Source organism: Azolla caroliniana, unplaced genomic scaffold (genome assembly GCF_043228905.1).
Source record: "Azolla caroliniana isolate FFs.n. ecotype wild unplaced genomic scaffold, voAzoCaro1.0.p SCAF_2, whole genome shotgun sequence".
Classification (NCBI taxonomy): Eukaryota; Viridiplantae; Streptophyta; class Polypodiopsida; order Salviniales; family Salviniaceae; genus Azolla; species Azolla caroliniana.
The window spans coordinates 25,493,043-25,510,559 of record NW_028230437.1 but is presented as its reverse complement, the minus strand read 5'-3'; the positions used below and the strand labels follow the sequence as shown (position 1 = coordinate 25,510,559).

Here is a 17,517-nt window from a genome sequence, read left to right as displayed (position 1 = left end):
AAAAAATTTGCATTGTTATTAAAAGTCACACATAATAACACGTCATCAATATATGTTGTTCAGAGAGTGTATCCATGTTTGCAAATATATTATTACAATTTCTCCTCTTTAAATGCCCATAATTCACATGATTATTATGAATGTGTCGCCATTATTGACTTTGGAATAAGCTTGTCTTGTACACAACTACTAATAGTTGTGTAATGAACTTTCTAACCTAAGCGAAATCATGTAATGCATATTTCTCTTGTCACGTGCATATCGTTGTCTCTTTATTTGCACCCACCCCTTTTGCTACAATATAGTGTATTTCTTGCCCTCATTCATGCATTACAACATGCAAAATACGTGCTTATACATTGGAACACTTGGAACTTTAATGCAATATTCACTTCCGTGTCTCAAACTAGGCAAAACTCTATTGTTTTTTAACGAAATAAAAAGAAAATCATAATCGTGATGACCACAACGAAATTATTATTTAATTTGTTTACTATTACATCTTTTTTCGTCCATTTCTTAGCTTACATGTTAACCTATATGTCATTGATGTATTGTTATATGTAGGTGTTGTTTTATTAGTTCTTATGTAAACCATTGTGACACATTTTATTGATTGAGGTGTATTTGTCTAAACCTAAATAGTGTCAAAAAACAATATGTTTTTCAATCAAACAATCAATACTGTGTTATAAGCTATAAACATATAAAGATACGTGAACGTTTGGAATATGAAATATTCCGACTCCAACTAAAGCCATAAGACACAAATTGTCACATCTAAGACTAGCAAATCTCCATTCTTAAGAGTTTGTTGTAAGAATTGTCAAATGCAAGCCTTTAAATCACGGACTTAAAAAACGCCCAATTTCAAATAAATCTCACCAATGTCTACGAATGCATGGATGATTTTCGTAAAATTAAAGTTCTAATTTCATGTAAGGAAAATTGCTTTCATGCATTTCTTTTTATTAATTGAATTCGAGCTATGCCATGGGGGGCCATGACTGAAACAATCGATCACCTACTTTTAGTGTGGCAATAACATTGGTAAAGGTAAACATGAGGAGGTTTTGAATTTAGTTGGGCGTCCACCTAATAAATAAACTCCATGCTTTAGAGTTTTATAAGTTTGCACTTTAGTTAACATAGCCAAGTGTTTGGTAGGCTCTGTTGGATTCACCAACACAATATGTACATGGTTGCCTTTAGTCAAGATCCTCAAGTGGTCGTTGTCCCCTTCTATGCATTGATTTACTAGTAATCTTCATTGCTTTCGGGGCAACTTGTGGGAAGTCATTCTCGTACATACAAGGATCATCCAAGGGCCGCCTCTTTTCATGTCCAGCATTCACCGATAGCTTAAAATTTGCCCGCATCGGGTTCTATTCTCACTTGTTGGGCAATGTCTTGTATCCCTTCCTTCAGAGTGTTGTAGTGCGATTGGGTTTTTGTTTCCTATCCATCCAACACAAGGAATAGATTGTAGGCATGCGCAAATGCGTTATGATCGAAGCCGACGTGCGATCTACAAATAGATGATATATACATATATATGTGACTCGCATATCGTGTATCTATCAGTTCATGTGTATCTGTATCCGTATCCGTATCAATATCAATATCACTATCATATTCAATATCTGTATCTGTATATGTATCCGTATCAGTATCCTTATGAGTATACATATGTGTATGCGCCTGTACATATTTTGTGTACTGTGTGTTATTGTGAAGCATTTTCCGGCGAATCCTTTCCGAAAGCCGACCGGACCGGCCATGCCCAGAAGGCAGCAAATTGATTTGTTGCCCCAGCAAGAGGCCGAGAGAGAGAGAGAGAGAGAGAGAGAGAACAGAGACCGGGAGAGTGACACGTGTGAGGCCAGCAATGAAAGAAGAAAGACAGAGAGAAACAGAAACAGAAATAGAGGAAGAGAGTCTTAATTATTGCTATGCTCTTGGAGTAGTAAAGTTTCTCTCTCTCTCTCTCTAGTCTCTACTTTGTCTGTTTTGCAACGACGGCCCGAAGAATCCTCATCATCTCTCGGTCTCGCTGATGATGAAGTAGCTCTCAGGTTCAACTCATTGCCCAATTCTTTAACTGTACATATGTTGATGAGAAAACACAAATGCGCATACTTAATTTATGTCAAGAGACAAGTGGTTGAGAATGAACCTCTGATCCTTTTCCCGTTCTTGTTTCATGTCTGAAGAGCTATGGAGTATGTGCGTGCCTGTCTATGTTTATGTACATATATTTACATGTGTGAATCTATGTGTATGTATGTGTATGTGTATGTGTATGTTTGTAGGTGTATGCATATGTATATTTCGATGAGTGTATGTATGTATATGCTTTAACATCTTTTGTTCTTATGTATTTATATGTTTGTATGTGTTTGCATATATGTATATTTAGATGAGTATGTGTATGTATATGCTTTAACATCCTTTGTTCTTATGTATTTATATGTTTGTTTGTGTATGCATATGTATATTTTGTATGAGTGTATGCGTGCGTGTGTTTATGTATGTATGTATGTATGTATATGCTTTAACATCCTTTGTTCTTATGAATGTATCCATTAACTTGCTCTGTGCTTATATGTGCACACTGCATGCAATATAGGAGGTTCGTGATTTCATTGATTTATTCATTCATCACTATGTGTTGTGGGCACTATATGGGCATGCTGTCATCTTTTCCACTGCTTTTTCAGTATGTGTTTGATTTTTATATTCCTTTTAAGTTCAAAATTATTTACAGTCATATAATCATATTGGGTTGTTTTCGTTAGCAATAATAATCATGTAAAGAGTCGTTCAATAATCATTCCAATAGTAATGCTGTAGCTGTATATGGCATCTAAAAACGTTATCAGAAAGAGAAGAATTAACACAAAACCCCACAGTTTTTTTATTCTATTGTTCTTTTTAGGGTGTAGATTGGATTCATCTAAAGAATGAAAGCTTTTGATCCCATCTCAAAGGAAGCTACTATAAGAGGTGAATTTCTTTGAAAGTGGAGGCCAATGCTTGGATCTGTGTGCTTTCGGCTATTTTCTCGCAATGGCACTCATCATCCAACAAAAGTGATTCTAACACAAGACCACAACGTTAGTTTCCGAGGGTATTTGAAACAATTTACGTCCCGCTCCTATGCGGCATCACCATGTCTTCCTCGAAGCTCGAGTTGGCCATCTCTACATGACATTGGCACCAGAGAGAGTGGTAGTCTATCAGAGCTTGGCGATGCTAAGAGATCATTTCCACACACAAGCTTATGTTTTGAGGAAGGTTCGGAAGTGACTTGTGCGACGATATGGCATGGACTGTTGCCGTCTCATCATTCATCAATTCTCAATCAGAGTACTTTTTCAATTCTGAAGGGGAGCTTTGATGCTCATCATTTGGGTTTCCTGCCGTGGAAGCATTCAAGCCTCCCTTGCAAGGAACAAGGTTTGATCGGCTTTAATATTTGTATGCATCAACTTGAGCATGTGCTATAGAACTTTAAAATTTAGCATTTATATGGACCTTCAAATTTAGCATGTCATAGACCTTACCTTTCAAAATTTAACATGTGTTAGAGATGTTAAAATTTAAGTGGAGAATTTTTCTATGTTTCATCAGGTGAGATTTTTTGTGTTTGTGTATTTTACTGAAGTTTCCTTCCAAAAGAATGCCAAGAAAAGGGAAGAAATGTTTCACAATCATTTTCTTGTTTTCGTATGGCTACCGATTTTCAGACTCTCATCAGAAAACCAGGAACAACAAAAAATCTCACCAAATAAACTAAATCTAAAATTATAATAGACCTTCCAGTTCTAGCTTCTGATATTCTTTTGCTTAACTTTAGGTCTTGGAAGACTGTCAAACAGTGCAAGTTTGCTAGATGGATCATGGAATGCTGCTTGGGATGCAAGGCCGGCTCGTTGGCTCCATGGGCGACATTCTGCGTGGTTACTTTTTGGTGTCCGGACATCATCATCTGAAGATATGGGCATCCCGGTTGCTTCTGGACAGCCCCAAGCTCTTGGCAATGTGAAAGGAATCTCAGACCCAATCATGACTTCACTGGTGCCAACCAACTTGGATTCTTTTAATAGGGAAAGGCTCGAGTTGCTAAGTGGGAAAAAACAAGTTTATACTGATTACACGGTCATAGGTAAGTATCCAGGGAACTAATTTTCTGTTTAGAGCTTAACATTCTTTTACATATGAGAAAACAAGTTTATACACCATAAAACTGGTTATGTATGTAAGGATTTTGAACCATCACTATACATAATTTTAGTTGATATTTTATAAATCTGATACTAAATCAGGTATTCCTAGTGATGGAAGGTGTCTTTTCCGGGCTATTTCACATGGGGCATGTTTGAGAGATGGAGAACCTGCTCCAAGCAAGAGCATGCAACAACAGCTCGCCGATGATTTGCGTTCCAAGGTTTGAGTTTTCTTTTTCTTTGTAAATCTTGTCGTCTCTCGAGGGCTAAAAGCTTGGTTTCGTTTTTTAATCACCGTGATTGTGGATTATGATTCGACTTGGTTTTCAAAGATTACACCAGAATACAACCCCAAACAGGTTTATAAACATTTTGGCAGGGGGGGAAAAAAAAAGTTTTCAGCAAGTTCATTTATTTACGGGGAAAAAAACCAAAATACCTTTAACTTTGAGGATCTTACTGGAATACCCCTCCCTTGGTTCTCAAGGTATAGTCAAATACCCTCAATTTTCAGAAAAATACCAGAATACCCCTCGTTTTGCCAACATTTCTATGAAGAAGGGGTGTGCTTGTAATTTTGGATTATGCTGGTAAATGTTGGAATATTGCAGGTGTACTTGGGTAGTGTTTCATTTATTTATGTCTTTAGTTATTTATTGTTAGATATTTTTCTAATGGAGATCTTTTACAATCTCTTGCAACTGAGAGCATAATATTAGCAGAACTGTTGATTTGTGGTTTACGAGCAAAGGGTCTAAACCCTCTTGGTCCGCTTGACCTTTTGCTTGTTTAATAGCCTCTTATCTACTGAATTTTATTATACAGTTATCTCTTCATGCTTAATTTCTAAGATTGAAGTCTTAGTCTATTTTATAATCAAAAGTAAATATATCTCACATCGGTGATGGTGGTGACTCACAGGTGGTTGATGAACTCATCAGTCGACGTAACGAGTCCGAGTGGTAAGGATTAAAGACTTTCCTTTCATTTTTCTTGAATGAGCCGTTGTGTTTTAACTAAACATTTGAAAGTAAAAATAAACGATTGATGCTGATGTATTTTAAACTTTCCTTCGTAGGTTTATCGAAGATGATTTCGATGCCTACATTAGAAGGATGCGGGAGCCCTATGTATGGGGTGGAGAACCTGAGCTCTTAATGGCATCACATGTACTGAAGTAAGTATATCTTAGCATATAGTATTCATTCAGGATTTATATTCTCGAAACCATGTTTGGGACGTAGTGAAAAATCATACAAAAAAAAAAATGGAAAAATACTGTTTCTTTTTATACATGAATAATTTGCATGCTCGATATATATCAATGCAATTTCTCTTTGCCAATTGATCTAAAAGGGGTCTTTACTGTGTTAGGATGCCAATAACCGTGCTCTTCTTTGATCAAACCTCCAAGGGACTCATCTCAATAGCTGATTATGGTTCTGAGTATGGAAGTGACAATCCTATTCGGATCTTATATCATGGATTTGGGCATTATGATTCGGTTGAGATTCGGACATCAGTGTGATTATTTAATTGATGCCACCTTAAATTTCGGAGGAGGTGGCGCGCCACATTTTTTGACCAGTCTGGAACGGCATTCTTATATGGAGATAGTGAGCTTTGTTTTCAACAAGTGGTAAAAAGAAGTTCAAAATAGTGCAAATATTGAACGACACAATAATGTGTGGGAATATCATATCATATCATATTATGATGATATAAATTCAATAATTGGGAAGGTCCTCTCTTCCCACAATCATCTCTCACCTCACCGAGTTAAAAGAAAATTTGTTTTGCCTTGTACATTCCCGATCATTTGTGTAGATTGTTTTGGTTTCCTGCATGAAGTAACATGGAATGGGAAGCTCATTGTAAATGTTTTCTTTCCATAAGGTTTGACATCCTATTCAAGCATTCCATGCTATCCGAGTCTTTCCTTTTTGGTCATCTCATGCTTCTTTTTGGAGAGTAATATATTCATCTAATGCACATACAATTCCTTGATATGTTAACTTGGTACTGTAAAGGCATCGCATCAATAAATATTTCAACTTGAAACTGTATTTATGTACACTTTTCTTGGAAGTTATTGTTTACATACATACATACATACATACATACATACATACATATATATATATATATATATATATATATATATATATCAATTTGAAACTGCGATTAAGTACACTTTTCCCGGATGTACTTAATCCCGGAAGGATACAGAAGTTTTCGACATTATGGTGTGCTTGTTTTCTATGTACCAGTTTTGCATAACCTTGTCGGTTTACATTTTGTTATGAAATGTCTCTTTCCTTATTCTTTGGATGTGATGTTAAGATTCTTTTCTTCAAGAGAGAGAATATTGTACCTTTATCTTATCACGTATTTTTGTGTTGTCTTGATTCTGAATTGTTCTACGTAGTATTCTCACATTTGGCCTCATCTCTTGACAAGATTTGATGTAATATCGCATTATAATGATACAAAAGTCAATGAAATAAACCAAAACCATCAAAGAAATAATCCAAAACAATGATGAGATTGGTCAAAGTATCGAGCTTATATGCTTGGTGTGAAGCGTAATGCCTACATGAGGATCACACGAGAGAAATAGAGTAATGATGAACAAAACAATGTAACAAACAAAATGTTTGTACATATTTTGCTATTTGCTTAAATGCACATCAAGGTCAAAGTATTTAACCACCCTTAAAGGATAATATTAATGAAGGGGTGTAAGTGCCTTCTTTCACAACATTTTCCAAACACGTTACAAGAATGGGTCTTGTAGCCGGTAGTAGTGTAGGATCAATTATCCTTGAATATCTCTATCACTAGAAGACGTTAATATATCTTTCTTTCTTGGTCACCATTACTCCTTCGAATCGTCACTAATTGAAACAAAGTAAGTAAAGTTGCCATGCTCCCTTCAATGCTCTAAAGCGAAATGGAAAATATTGGCCATACATGGGATCCCTATTTGAATAATAGTAAGGGATGGAGTAAGGAGTTGAGATACTAATTTTAACCTAGATATTTCATGCAACGTAAGTATTTGCATTAGGACTAGCAATAACTTCCACTTGTAACATTAACATTTAAAAAACTCATTGTTGATTATCCATAAAATGCACCCTTTTCATAGATGATGTATGTAGTAGCCCATCTCGTTGTGAAGTTGTGAAGGTGTAAATTGTGCATCAAAATATTGACTTAAAACACTCCCATCTTTTGGAAAGTACTATTATATGTAACAATATCATTAATTATTGTAACCTTAACTTGAACTTTAAATCCTATTAAAACCTCAAGCATTGGCTTAAAACACTAATATTTTGAAAAGTGTTATTATGCTTACCTTATTCATTAGTTGCAACAATATTATTGACTGTCGTAACCTTAACATGAACTCGACACCCTAATACTTAACATCAACTTAAACCAACTGAACCTTATTACAAAAAAGGATGCAATGTGAACGTTTAGTCACGCTTCATAGTTATGCTTACAATTGCATTCAAATTCACACGCACACACATTTGCAATTGAATATTATTGATTGTTGTAACCTTAACACGAAATCAACACCCTATTAAAACCTTAACATCAACTTGAACCAACTTAACCTTATTAGAAAAAAATGATGTAATGTGAACATTTAGTCACACTTCATACTTATGCTTACAATTGCATTCAAATTCACACCCACCCACCCCCCCACACACACACACGCTTGCTATTGAACAATAGTTCATTTTCACATTCGTTTGGCTAGGTAACATTAACATAGAAACCACGATCAATAACTTCTAAGCAGAAGAAGCCGGACGTGTAAAGGGGTCACTCTTATGAAAAAATGAATGGCTTGTGTGTGTGTGTGATACCAAGGGGAACATTATATTATGGTGGAATCAAGAAGAAGAAGAAGAATTCCTAAATGAAACACAACATTTCGACCTTTTTTTTTTGTTGGGGGGGGGGGGGGGGGGAATATATTTCATTTGGGCGGACAAGTGTGAAAACGAGAGGCAAAGAAAAGGATAGCTTTTCGGAAAGCAAATTACACCTTTATTTTTAGCACCCAAAAACGAAAAAAAAAGGTGACAAACTTTTATGTGTGTAATATATAAATACCAAACACACATATTTTTGGTCATAACGAGAGCCTCCTCTTCATGCAATTCAATCATATGCTACATCTAATATGTTGCATACTTCCTTCATGCTTCTTTGATTGGCCCTCATACATGCCCATAATCCATACAATCATCATCAATGATTCATATGTATGAAGAAGATTCATCCATGATGACCCCATAACATCATCATCACCACATATTGCTTCTGCAAAGAGATTATCTCTTCTTCTTCTTTGATTGTGTTGTGGAGATGATATCCACTTTAGCTATGGAGATGCTCGTTGCTATTATATTGATGATGGTCATCACCTTAAGAAGGTTTGCTATGGTTAGGTTGCTCCATCTTAGTATCTCTAGTGTATTGGTGTGTGCTTACAATTTGATCCATGAGAGATCATCATGTACACTACTACTACCGATGGGATCTCTTCTACAAAATTAAGCAGAGGAGGAGAAGTACCACACCCCAGTGTTGATTAGCCCTACATTAATAACTCATTAACTATTAATTTGTTTTAATCTTCTCTCCCTCTTTTTTTTATCTATCTACTTAGTACTTACCTACATATCTTCTACCTATCTATTTAATCAGTTAATTAATTGTAGATTGATTGAAGTTTTTACGAGGAAGTCAATTTTGTACCAACAAGGTGATAATATTAGCAACTAGAGAGAGAGAGAGAGAGAGAGAGAGAGAGAGAGAGAGAGAGAGAGAGAGAGAGAGAGGGATGGTTTTAAATATTATGGATGAATTGTTAAGTCTATAGGTTTGATATAAATATAGATAGATAGATTTACTTCATTCAATCCACTATATTCTCTTTAATCACTTTGAAGAACTCATTTATTTGTTACACACTAGGAATTGCTTGAGGAATTTGCCATACACAAACAAAACAAAGATAATTATTTTGGTAGTTCTTGATGCCAACATGTCACTTCACAAGTGCCTTAGCTCACATGCCCCCTCATGTGTTGGTATAACTATTTTCGTTGTTGTCGTATATCTTTTGCATTGGTCGTTAATGTCAAGTGCAAATTTGTAAAACTTGTGTTGATAGTGGAAAAGCTAGTAATTTAGGTGTAGACTTAGAGAGAGTCTAAACTTGTGCCATATGATGTTTTTGTTTTAAAACTTGTGGGCGTAAGGGGATTATATGTCTTTTTCCTCTGTAAAATGTCTCTAATGCGATAAATTTTGGGACAAGAAGAAAAACAACAATTGGTAGTAAATCCTTGTCAATATTCTTCCATCCATGCCTCAAGATATGGCATGGATGTCGAATTACACTATCTCATCATTGGGGGTATGCCTATGATGAACTTAACGCTCGCAAATTGAATGATTGAGCTATGTATGGGCGTTGGACATGTGCTACTTTATAACAAATTCAATGGTGGTTTATCATAAACAACTACTAAGATAGTCCCAAACTTCTCTAATTTTATGTACCAAACATTACTACAATTGAATTAGTGTTTAGAACATTCCTTTTGTGCCTTCTCTGAACACGATTCATCCCATGACGTGAAAAAATTTAAGCCATATTTAGATGTAGATAGCATTGTCATTGACTGATACAACACAAGCACATAATATAGATGATCTCACACTCTTGGCCACTTCATAACCCATAGATGAGAGAGAGGATTTTTTACTTATTCCCATCAATTTCATAGTTTTTTCCTTCTTATTTTTTGTTATCATTACTATGTTTTTTTTTTTACAGATTATCAACTCGAAACTCAATACAAAGTATAGCTAATATTTGAAAAATCTTGCAACATGGGGAGACGTTCTATTCCCATTCAACGAATTGAGAAGGATTCGAATAGGCGAGTCACATTTAAGAAGCGAAGAGCGGGATTTTTGAAAAAAGCTTATGAGCTCTCCATTCTTTGTGATGTAGACATAGCCTTGATTCTTTTTTCTCCCGTAGGAGAACTTACTTACTTTGAGGGACTACGAAGGTAAGGTGCCATCCATTACCAAAGCTACTACACTCAACCATAGTAATAAATATAATGTGTGAACCATTTGGTGGCAATATGTTAATCTTTTTCATGCTTGATTCATGTTTTCTCTAGTCCTATTGAGGATGTGATTGCTCGATTCACAACGTTGGACGAACAAGAACGAGCAAGAGGGTATGAGAAGCCTAATTCTAATTCATGCATGCATAGGAACATATATTATTTACATGGAAGGCCCTCATCAACTTCAACGTATAGCACATGCATGTGTTATAGAGAATTCAAATGCGATAACATAATTGTATGCATTTGCAATGAATAGAGAAAGTGAGTTGTGTTTATAGAGGGGGAGGGAGAGAGTTTATAATCTGAAGCGAAGTTTTTGGTTATTTTATGCCATATAGTCAATCTCGGAAGTTGTCGATTGAAGGAGGTCTCTCAAGAAAGATCGAGGACGAGGATGTGAGTACCTATATCATTGACTAAACAATACTATGAAAAAGGTTATGCTAACTTAATGGCGAAAATATATAGATGTTGAAACAAGCAGCTTGCAAGCTCAAACAAGCGCGTATGTCAACAATGCCTCGAGTAGAAAGGTATTTAATCTAATTTCTTACATACTTTTTAACGCTGATTTTATCCACTTCGACTATTTACATCGTGGACAAGCATAAGAAACATAAGAGTTTTGATACTAGAAAAATATGTAGAACCAACTTATGCTTCCTTGGTCTTAACATTGTTTAAAAATGAGTGTGTGGTGCTTAACTTTGTGTATGTTAATCAAATATCTCACAAAGCACACTCGGATCTTGCGTGCAAAAGGGTGCCTCACGTGGTAAGTTGGAAAATATACGTACTTCTAGTTTCTTGTTGATTCTTTATTTGTCAAATCTAAATATGATAAGTCACATTATGTAGGATTTCCAAGGACGCATGCAACAATCTCTTCAAGAACAAGCTCAAGTGAAATGTTGTTTAAGGTATTCGCGGCTTATAAAACTCCCATCATTATATTAAGTTAGTAATAATGTTATCACAAATATTTTATCTTTGATTTTTTGCAGTGTTTATGAAAGTAACATAGCGACCACCTCATTATCTCCAGAACAATTTATTTTGATGGAACATTACATTTTGACTCAACTAGAGATAATTAGAAATTGGAAGGTATGTTTTATGGCTACTAGGCACCTCCATCCATTTGTTGATAAAAAATTCCCTTTGACCTGTAAATAGCTTGTTGGATTTGTAGATGGCATATGGATATGGTCACTCCTTACTACCTCCAACACAATTTCCAACATTTAATATGGATCCTAGTGATTGCCTCCCATTAAAACTACAAGAAGAGTATGATTAAGTATTTAATTTTCATCGTATTTGTAAATATTTGAGTAAGGTATTAATCACAAACTTTTGTTAAAATGTAGTTTGGCATATAGCTAGATTATGCATAACGTGAATCGTCGTTATACACATTGTGTTCCCCTCACCCTCTTTGCTTAATTTTAAAATATTGGGTGAAGTCGTACTCGTCTGTATCATGTTAAAGAGAAACAGTAAGTTAAGCATGTGCCTAACCCTATTTGACTAAACTTCATTTTGGTTCTGGATTTTAAATACCTTTCAATAGATGTAGAGCAAATGATGAAAGCTACTCTTTGTTGCAATCACTCCAGACAAATTTGAAACCTTCGTACTCATTAGACGAAATTGTTTCAAGCGGAATTAAACCAATGTAAGTTTGTGAGTTTGATGTGGTAATAGCTTAGTAGTGTGAGAAGATTTGTATTAAATAATTGTTGGGGACAATGAAGGGCAAATGATCAACTGCTACAATCATCTCGTACAAATGCCAAGCCTTGTGACTCACTCAATGAAATCATATCAAATGGCGTCAAAATAGAGTAAGCAGACATTTTTTTTCATTTTGTTGGTTCACAGTGTATGGAATTGCGTGTGCTCGAACATTGACAAGATGATGGTATATGATAGTATGCTAACAATATTTGTATTTATTTTTTAGGGATGTAACCACAAATTCACCACAAATACACTCACTTTCAAGGGATGCGTTATTTGAGTTTGATAGTCTACAACCATTTCATAACACGCACATTGATGCATCCCAATCGTTTAATCGAATTGATGATACATCAGGCTACTTGGAGTCTCATTTTTTAGCATAGGAGTTTGATGTGTACGAGTGCTAAAGCCTAAGATACTCTCAAATGTAGCATGATCCATTCTACTAATGATGATATCATGTTTTGAGCTCACATCATCATTTGTTGGGCCTTTTTGACATTCACGTAGAGAATCGAAAAATATATTTCAAAGTACACATGTTGGTAATATCGTTGCATGTGTATAATTGGGATTTGATATGTAAATCTTGTAACCCTCATGATTAATGGGTCATAATAAGTCTTTGACAACAAGTTTGACAAGTCAGGTGGCTTCTCATATAGTTTGCAATACTTCATATTATGTTTATTATGATTTGAACTGCTTAGTCCAATTGAGTAACAACTAGATTGAAATGCAAAGAAGTGACACTAGTATAAACCGTCTTAGGACAATTGGATCTATAACAACCTAATGTGCAATTGCATAATGTAAAAACCTATCCTATATACTTTGGAAAATGCGAAATCGAAGATGGTTGTGTAGCTCCTTCCACTTGGAATTGATGTGAAAGATTGCCCTCATTTATTGGCGTATCTAAACCATCAAACGAAAACACAGGTTTCTTCCATGAGGCACAATGCAAAGAAGCATGCTCGTCGTGCCATACATGTATAATAAAACATTCATCGTGACACACACACACACACTGTGTCACACACACGCACACATATACATACATATATTACACATATACATGTAAAAATATATACATAATACATGTATATATTCTTACATGTATGTATGTGTGTATATACATATATATACGTATATATGTATTATGTATGTATGTATATGTGAGAGTATGGTGATGTATCCATGTATGCTATCCTTTTGGAAGCCAATCCAGTCAATCAACTATGTACTACAGGAAAATGGCTGGGTCCTCTTGAGCAGAGCCACTAATGGATAGGATCACTTACCACCATGGCCATTTCCCTGAGATGGGTTGCTTTGCAAACAGAGGAAGGATCCATGGAAACATCACATGTCGGCAATGGAGGAAACAATATGCAGACCCTCCGTCTGTAATGACAGGTAATGGGGCTCCTTTCACCTGTGATGGAATCCCTAATGCTCATCAAAATGATGGGAACCCTATTGTTTATAAAACTAGTGGAAATCCTAATTCTAATTCTAGCATAAACTATAAGCCTAACCCTAATGATTATGATAGTTCTGATGGAAACCATAGTCCTAATTATTGTAAAAATGATGAAAATCCTAACTCTAATGGCTGTAAAACTGATGGAAACCCGAATCCTAATGATTGCAACGATGATAAAAACATTAATCCTAAACCCAAATTTAGTGAAACTGATGGAAACCTCAATCTCAACGCCAATGATTGTAAAAATCATGGGAGTTCTAACCTTAACCATAATGCTGGCAACTGGGAGATGCTGTCATTTGAGGATGCCCTTGCGTGTTTGGAAAGCTATGGCGATGAATTGCCATCTTTGGAAGATTTGGTATGTATCTTACAAAAATGTAGGAAAAAGAGAAACCCAAAGCATGCTAGACACATCCATATGCATTTGTTAAAGCACGGTATGGAATGCCATAGAGTGATTGGAAATCATCTTGTTCCTATGCTTGTGGAATGTGGGTGTTTATCTGAGGCTCGAGGACTGTTTGATCGTTTACTATTCCGAAATGAACATTCGTGGACCTCTCTTATCCAAGGTTATAATGACTCTGGATTCTCACAGAATGCCTTTTCTTTGCTTGAAAGAATGCAAGAGAATGGTGTCAAACCAAGCCGACACACGTATGTTGCCCTCCTAAAGGCTTGTGCAAAACTTAAAGAGCTGGAATTTGGTCAAAATTTGCATACAGAGATCGTCAAAGAGAATCTTGAAAATGATATGTTCATCGGGAATATTTTGGTGGACATGTATGCAAAATGTGGTTCCCTTCTTGATGCCCAAAAGGTCTTTGATATGCTTCAAATTCGAGATGTTGTCTCGTGGACAGCCTTATTAGGTGGTTATGCTGAACATGGACTTGGCCATCATGCTCTTTTATGCTTAGAAAAGATGAGATCACAACATGTTGATTTTAATGATGTTACTCTTATATGTGGTTTAAAGGCTTGTGCTAGTATTGCTAAGCTAGACAAGGGCCAAGAACTACATGCTGAGATTGCAAAAGAGGGCTATGAGAAAGACCCTTATATTTGCAATGCATTAGTGGACATGTATGCCAGATGTGGTTTGCTTTTGGAAGCTCGGGTCTTGTTTGATGATGACTTGCCTGATCGAGATGAGGTGTCATGGAATTCTATTATTTCCGGATATGTCGAACATGGACTTGGTAATGATGCTTTGAGTTGCTACAATGAGATGAAAAAAGCGGCAAAACCCCCGAATGTGGTAACTTTTCTATGTGTTTTGAAAGCTTGTGGGATTATAAAAGCATTGGATAAGGGTAAAGAGATACATGCAGAGATTGATAAAGAAGGATGTGGGCAAGATCTTGCTGTCAGCAATGCGTTGATCGATATGTATTGTCGGTGTGGCTCGGTTTCAGAAGCACAAAAAGTGTTTGATAAGATGCCAGTTCGAGATGTGATATCATGGACCACACTTATGGTATCTTTTGCTGAAAAAGGACTTTCTAAAGACATGTTAACATGTCTAGAAAAGATGAAGAATGAAGGAATACATCCAGATTCGGTAACATATCTCGCACTCTTGAAATGTTTCAGTAACAGAGGATCAATTGACATCGATATAGGCCGAGAAATACATGCTGAGATTGACAAACAAGGCTATGGTAGAGACATAGCTGTGGGAAATAGCTTGATCCACATGTATACTCAATGTGGGTCACTTGAAGGTGCGGTTGAAGCCTTTCAAAAGATGCCTAATAAAAATGTTGTCACGTGGACAACATTACTCTCAGGGTATGCCGATCAAGGGCAAGGTGAAGAAGCATTGATGCTTTTTGAACAAATGAAGCAAGAAGGAGTGTCCCCAAATGACATCACATTTGTATGCAGCTTGAAAGCATGCGCTACCATCAAGGCTATTTACAAAGGGCAGCAAATTCATTATGATATTGTAATAGAGGGGCTTGAAAGAGACCCCTTTATTGGCAATAGCTTGATTGATATGTACGCTAAATGTGGCTTACTTTCGGATGCACAAGCAATATTTGATGAGATGCCATCTCAGGATATAATCTCAGGGACATCTCTTATTGCGGGATATGTAGATTGTGGATTCATCGAGGATGCCCAAAATAGGTTTGAACAGATGCAAATGGAGGGTATTTTCTCCGAGGCTGTTTCGTGGGGTCCTTTACTTATGGGGTATGCTGAGAAGGGATCAAGTGATATAACATTTGAACTATATGGTAAGATGATGAATCAAGGCTTGTTGCCCAATAGAGTAACCTTCATGAGCGTGTTGAAAGCTTGCACTCATGAAAGAGAAGGAAGGAAAATCCATGCCCAAATTTATAAAAAGAACAAACAAACCGATATAACTTTGTTGAACAATCTTATCGATATGTATTGTAGAGTTGGGAACATGGGTCATGCTCAGGAGGTGTTTGATGAAATGCATACACGAGACCATGTGACATGGACTGCATTAATGAAAGGTTATATGATGAAAAAAGAGAGCAAACACGTGCTTCACTTGTTTGAAAAAATGAGAGAAGAAGGGGTCCGACCAGATGGAATCACTTTCCTTATTGTTCTGAATGCATGTAAATATGCAAAGCTTGTCAAGAAAGGCCAGAAATTCTTTGAGATGATGTCTAAGGATTATGGTATCAATCCGAGTATTGAACACAAGAACTACATGGCAGATCTTCTTAGCAAAAGTGGTAAGATCGATGATGCCGTGGAGATACTCTTGTGATCGGGGGTATATAGACAAATGTTAATCAGGGCAATACCTTGTTCCCATGTATCACAAAATTTGAATCAAATCAAAATGCATCAGGGATTGGAATTTAATCAATGTACTATGTGCTGATACTATTCAAGGAAGTTTGGAGTGATCTATCTTTGAGTGCATGTGTAAAGACCGAAACAGAGGTCATAAAGGGAGTTGAAATCCATTCATAGAATTTGCCCATAATAATTTTTGTTTTACTGTTCCAAATGGAAGCAGTTACATCCACACTCTGGGAATTGGGTTGAAAGAACTTTAGCTTGCTAGGTCATGTGATGACTCATACATAACAAGGAAATTATGTCGTAAACTTGTAATTTAGTAGAGAAGATCAATTGTGTATCAATGTGTACGAGGCGATAAGGTGATACTCAATCCCATATGCAAAATACTTGATGGTGTATATGGTATGTCATTCTATAGAAGATACAATTTCACCAAGGAGATTTATGTGTGATTCATCATACTTATATCTGAGTCATTTTCCATAGTGATATTGTCAATGGGATGCTAATCATGGTTAGTGTATATGGTTACAACTACAAGTTTTGTATAACCAGAATCATCAATGTGATTATCCAGAAGATAGTGAGCATGAGTTTCCATGTGAATTGCCATAGAAAAGGGACATGATAATTAGTGTGATAATCAACACAATTCAATGTGATACGTTTAATGCATACAAGATCGGTGCTTAAAAATTAACTCCTACATTTCATAGTAGCTCGCAGTAAAGGAATGCAAATGGTGAGATTTCCAGGTTCATGACTAGTAAAAAGTTGCATGATACTAGGATATAGCTCTAATATGAAAACAAAGATAGAGGATGAGTTTTGATAAACCTAAATGTTAATAATGTTACTTGTTTAGTAGGGATTATATCGATATGTTAAGAAGTAAAATGATAGATTGTAGAGTTAAGGGGGCATCAACACAATTATGTAATGACACATAAATTGATAAACATGATGTATGGAGAAAAGGGTCCATGAATGTTGTCAAGTAGCAGATTTTTTGTGGCAAATGTAATTGGGAGAAATGGGTATTTAGTTGTTGTCACATTTATTT

At 35.9% G+C, this 17,517-nt stretch overlaps 3 protein-coding genes and 1 long non-coding RNA gene across 4 annotated transcripts; all 4 read left to right on the top strand.

Annotated features, from left to right (window-relative positions):
* The first annotated feature begins 2,916 nt into the window (after positions 1–2,916).
* Positions 2,917–6,154, top strand: LOC147867820 (uncharacterized). The gene is made up of 6 exons (XM_087315629.1): positions 2,917–3,459; positions 3,860–4,168; positions 4,329–4,450; positions 5,151–5,191; positions 5,308–5,406; positions 5,604–6,154. The coding sequence occupies exons 1-6, from the start codon at positions 3,033–3,035 to the stop codon at positions 5,755–5,757; spliced, it is 1,152 nt and encodes a 383-aa protein (XP_087171755.1). The 5' UTR covers positions 2,917–3,032; the 3' UTR covers positions 5,758–6,154.
* A 4,006-nt stretch (positions 6,155–10,160) lies between these two features.
* Positions 10,161–10,834, top strand: LOC147867819 (agamous-like MADS-box protein AGL104). Its single transcript, XM_087315748.1, has 3 exons — positions 10,161–10,345; positions 10,463–10,522; positions 10,753–10,834. The coding sequence occupies exons 1-3, from the start codon at positions 10,161–10,163 to the stop codon at positions 10,832–10,834; spliced, it is 327 nt and encodes a 108-aa protein (XP_087171874.1).
* A 343-nt stretch (positions 10,835–11,177) lies between these two features.
* Positions 11,178–11,714, top strand: LOC147867818 (uncharacterized). Its single transcript, XR_015529384.1, has 3 exons — positions 11,178–11,334; positions 11,419–11,521; positions 11,607–11,714. It is a non-coding gene; the product is annotated as an uncharacterized LOC147867818 (long non-coding RNA).
* Positions 11,715–13,355: 1,641 nt separating this feature from the next.
* Positions 13,356–17,056, top strand: LOC147867817 (pentatricopeptide repeat-containing protein At5g27110-like). Its single transcript, XM_087315622.1, has one exon. The coding sequence runs from the start codon at positions 13,447–13,449 to the stop codon at positions 16,411–16,413; it is 2,967 nt and encodes a 988-aa protein (XP_087171748.1). The 5' UTR covers positions 13,356–13,446; the 3' UTR covers positions 16,414–17,056.
* Positions 17,057–17,517: the final 461 nt, after the last annotated feature.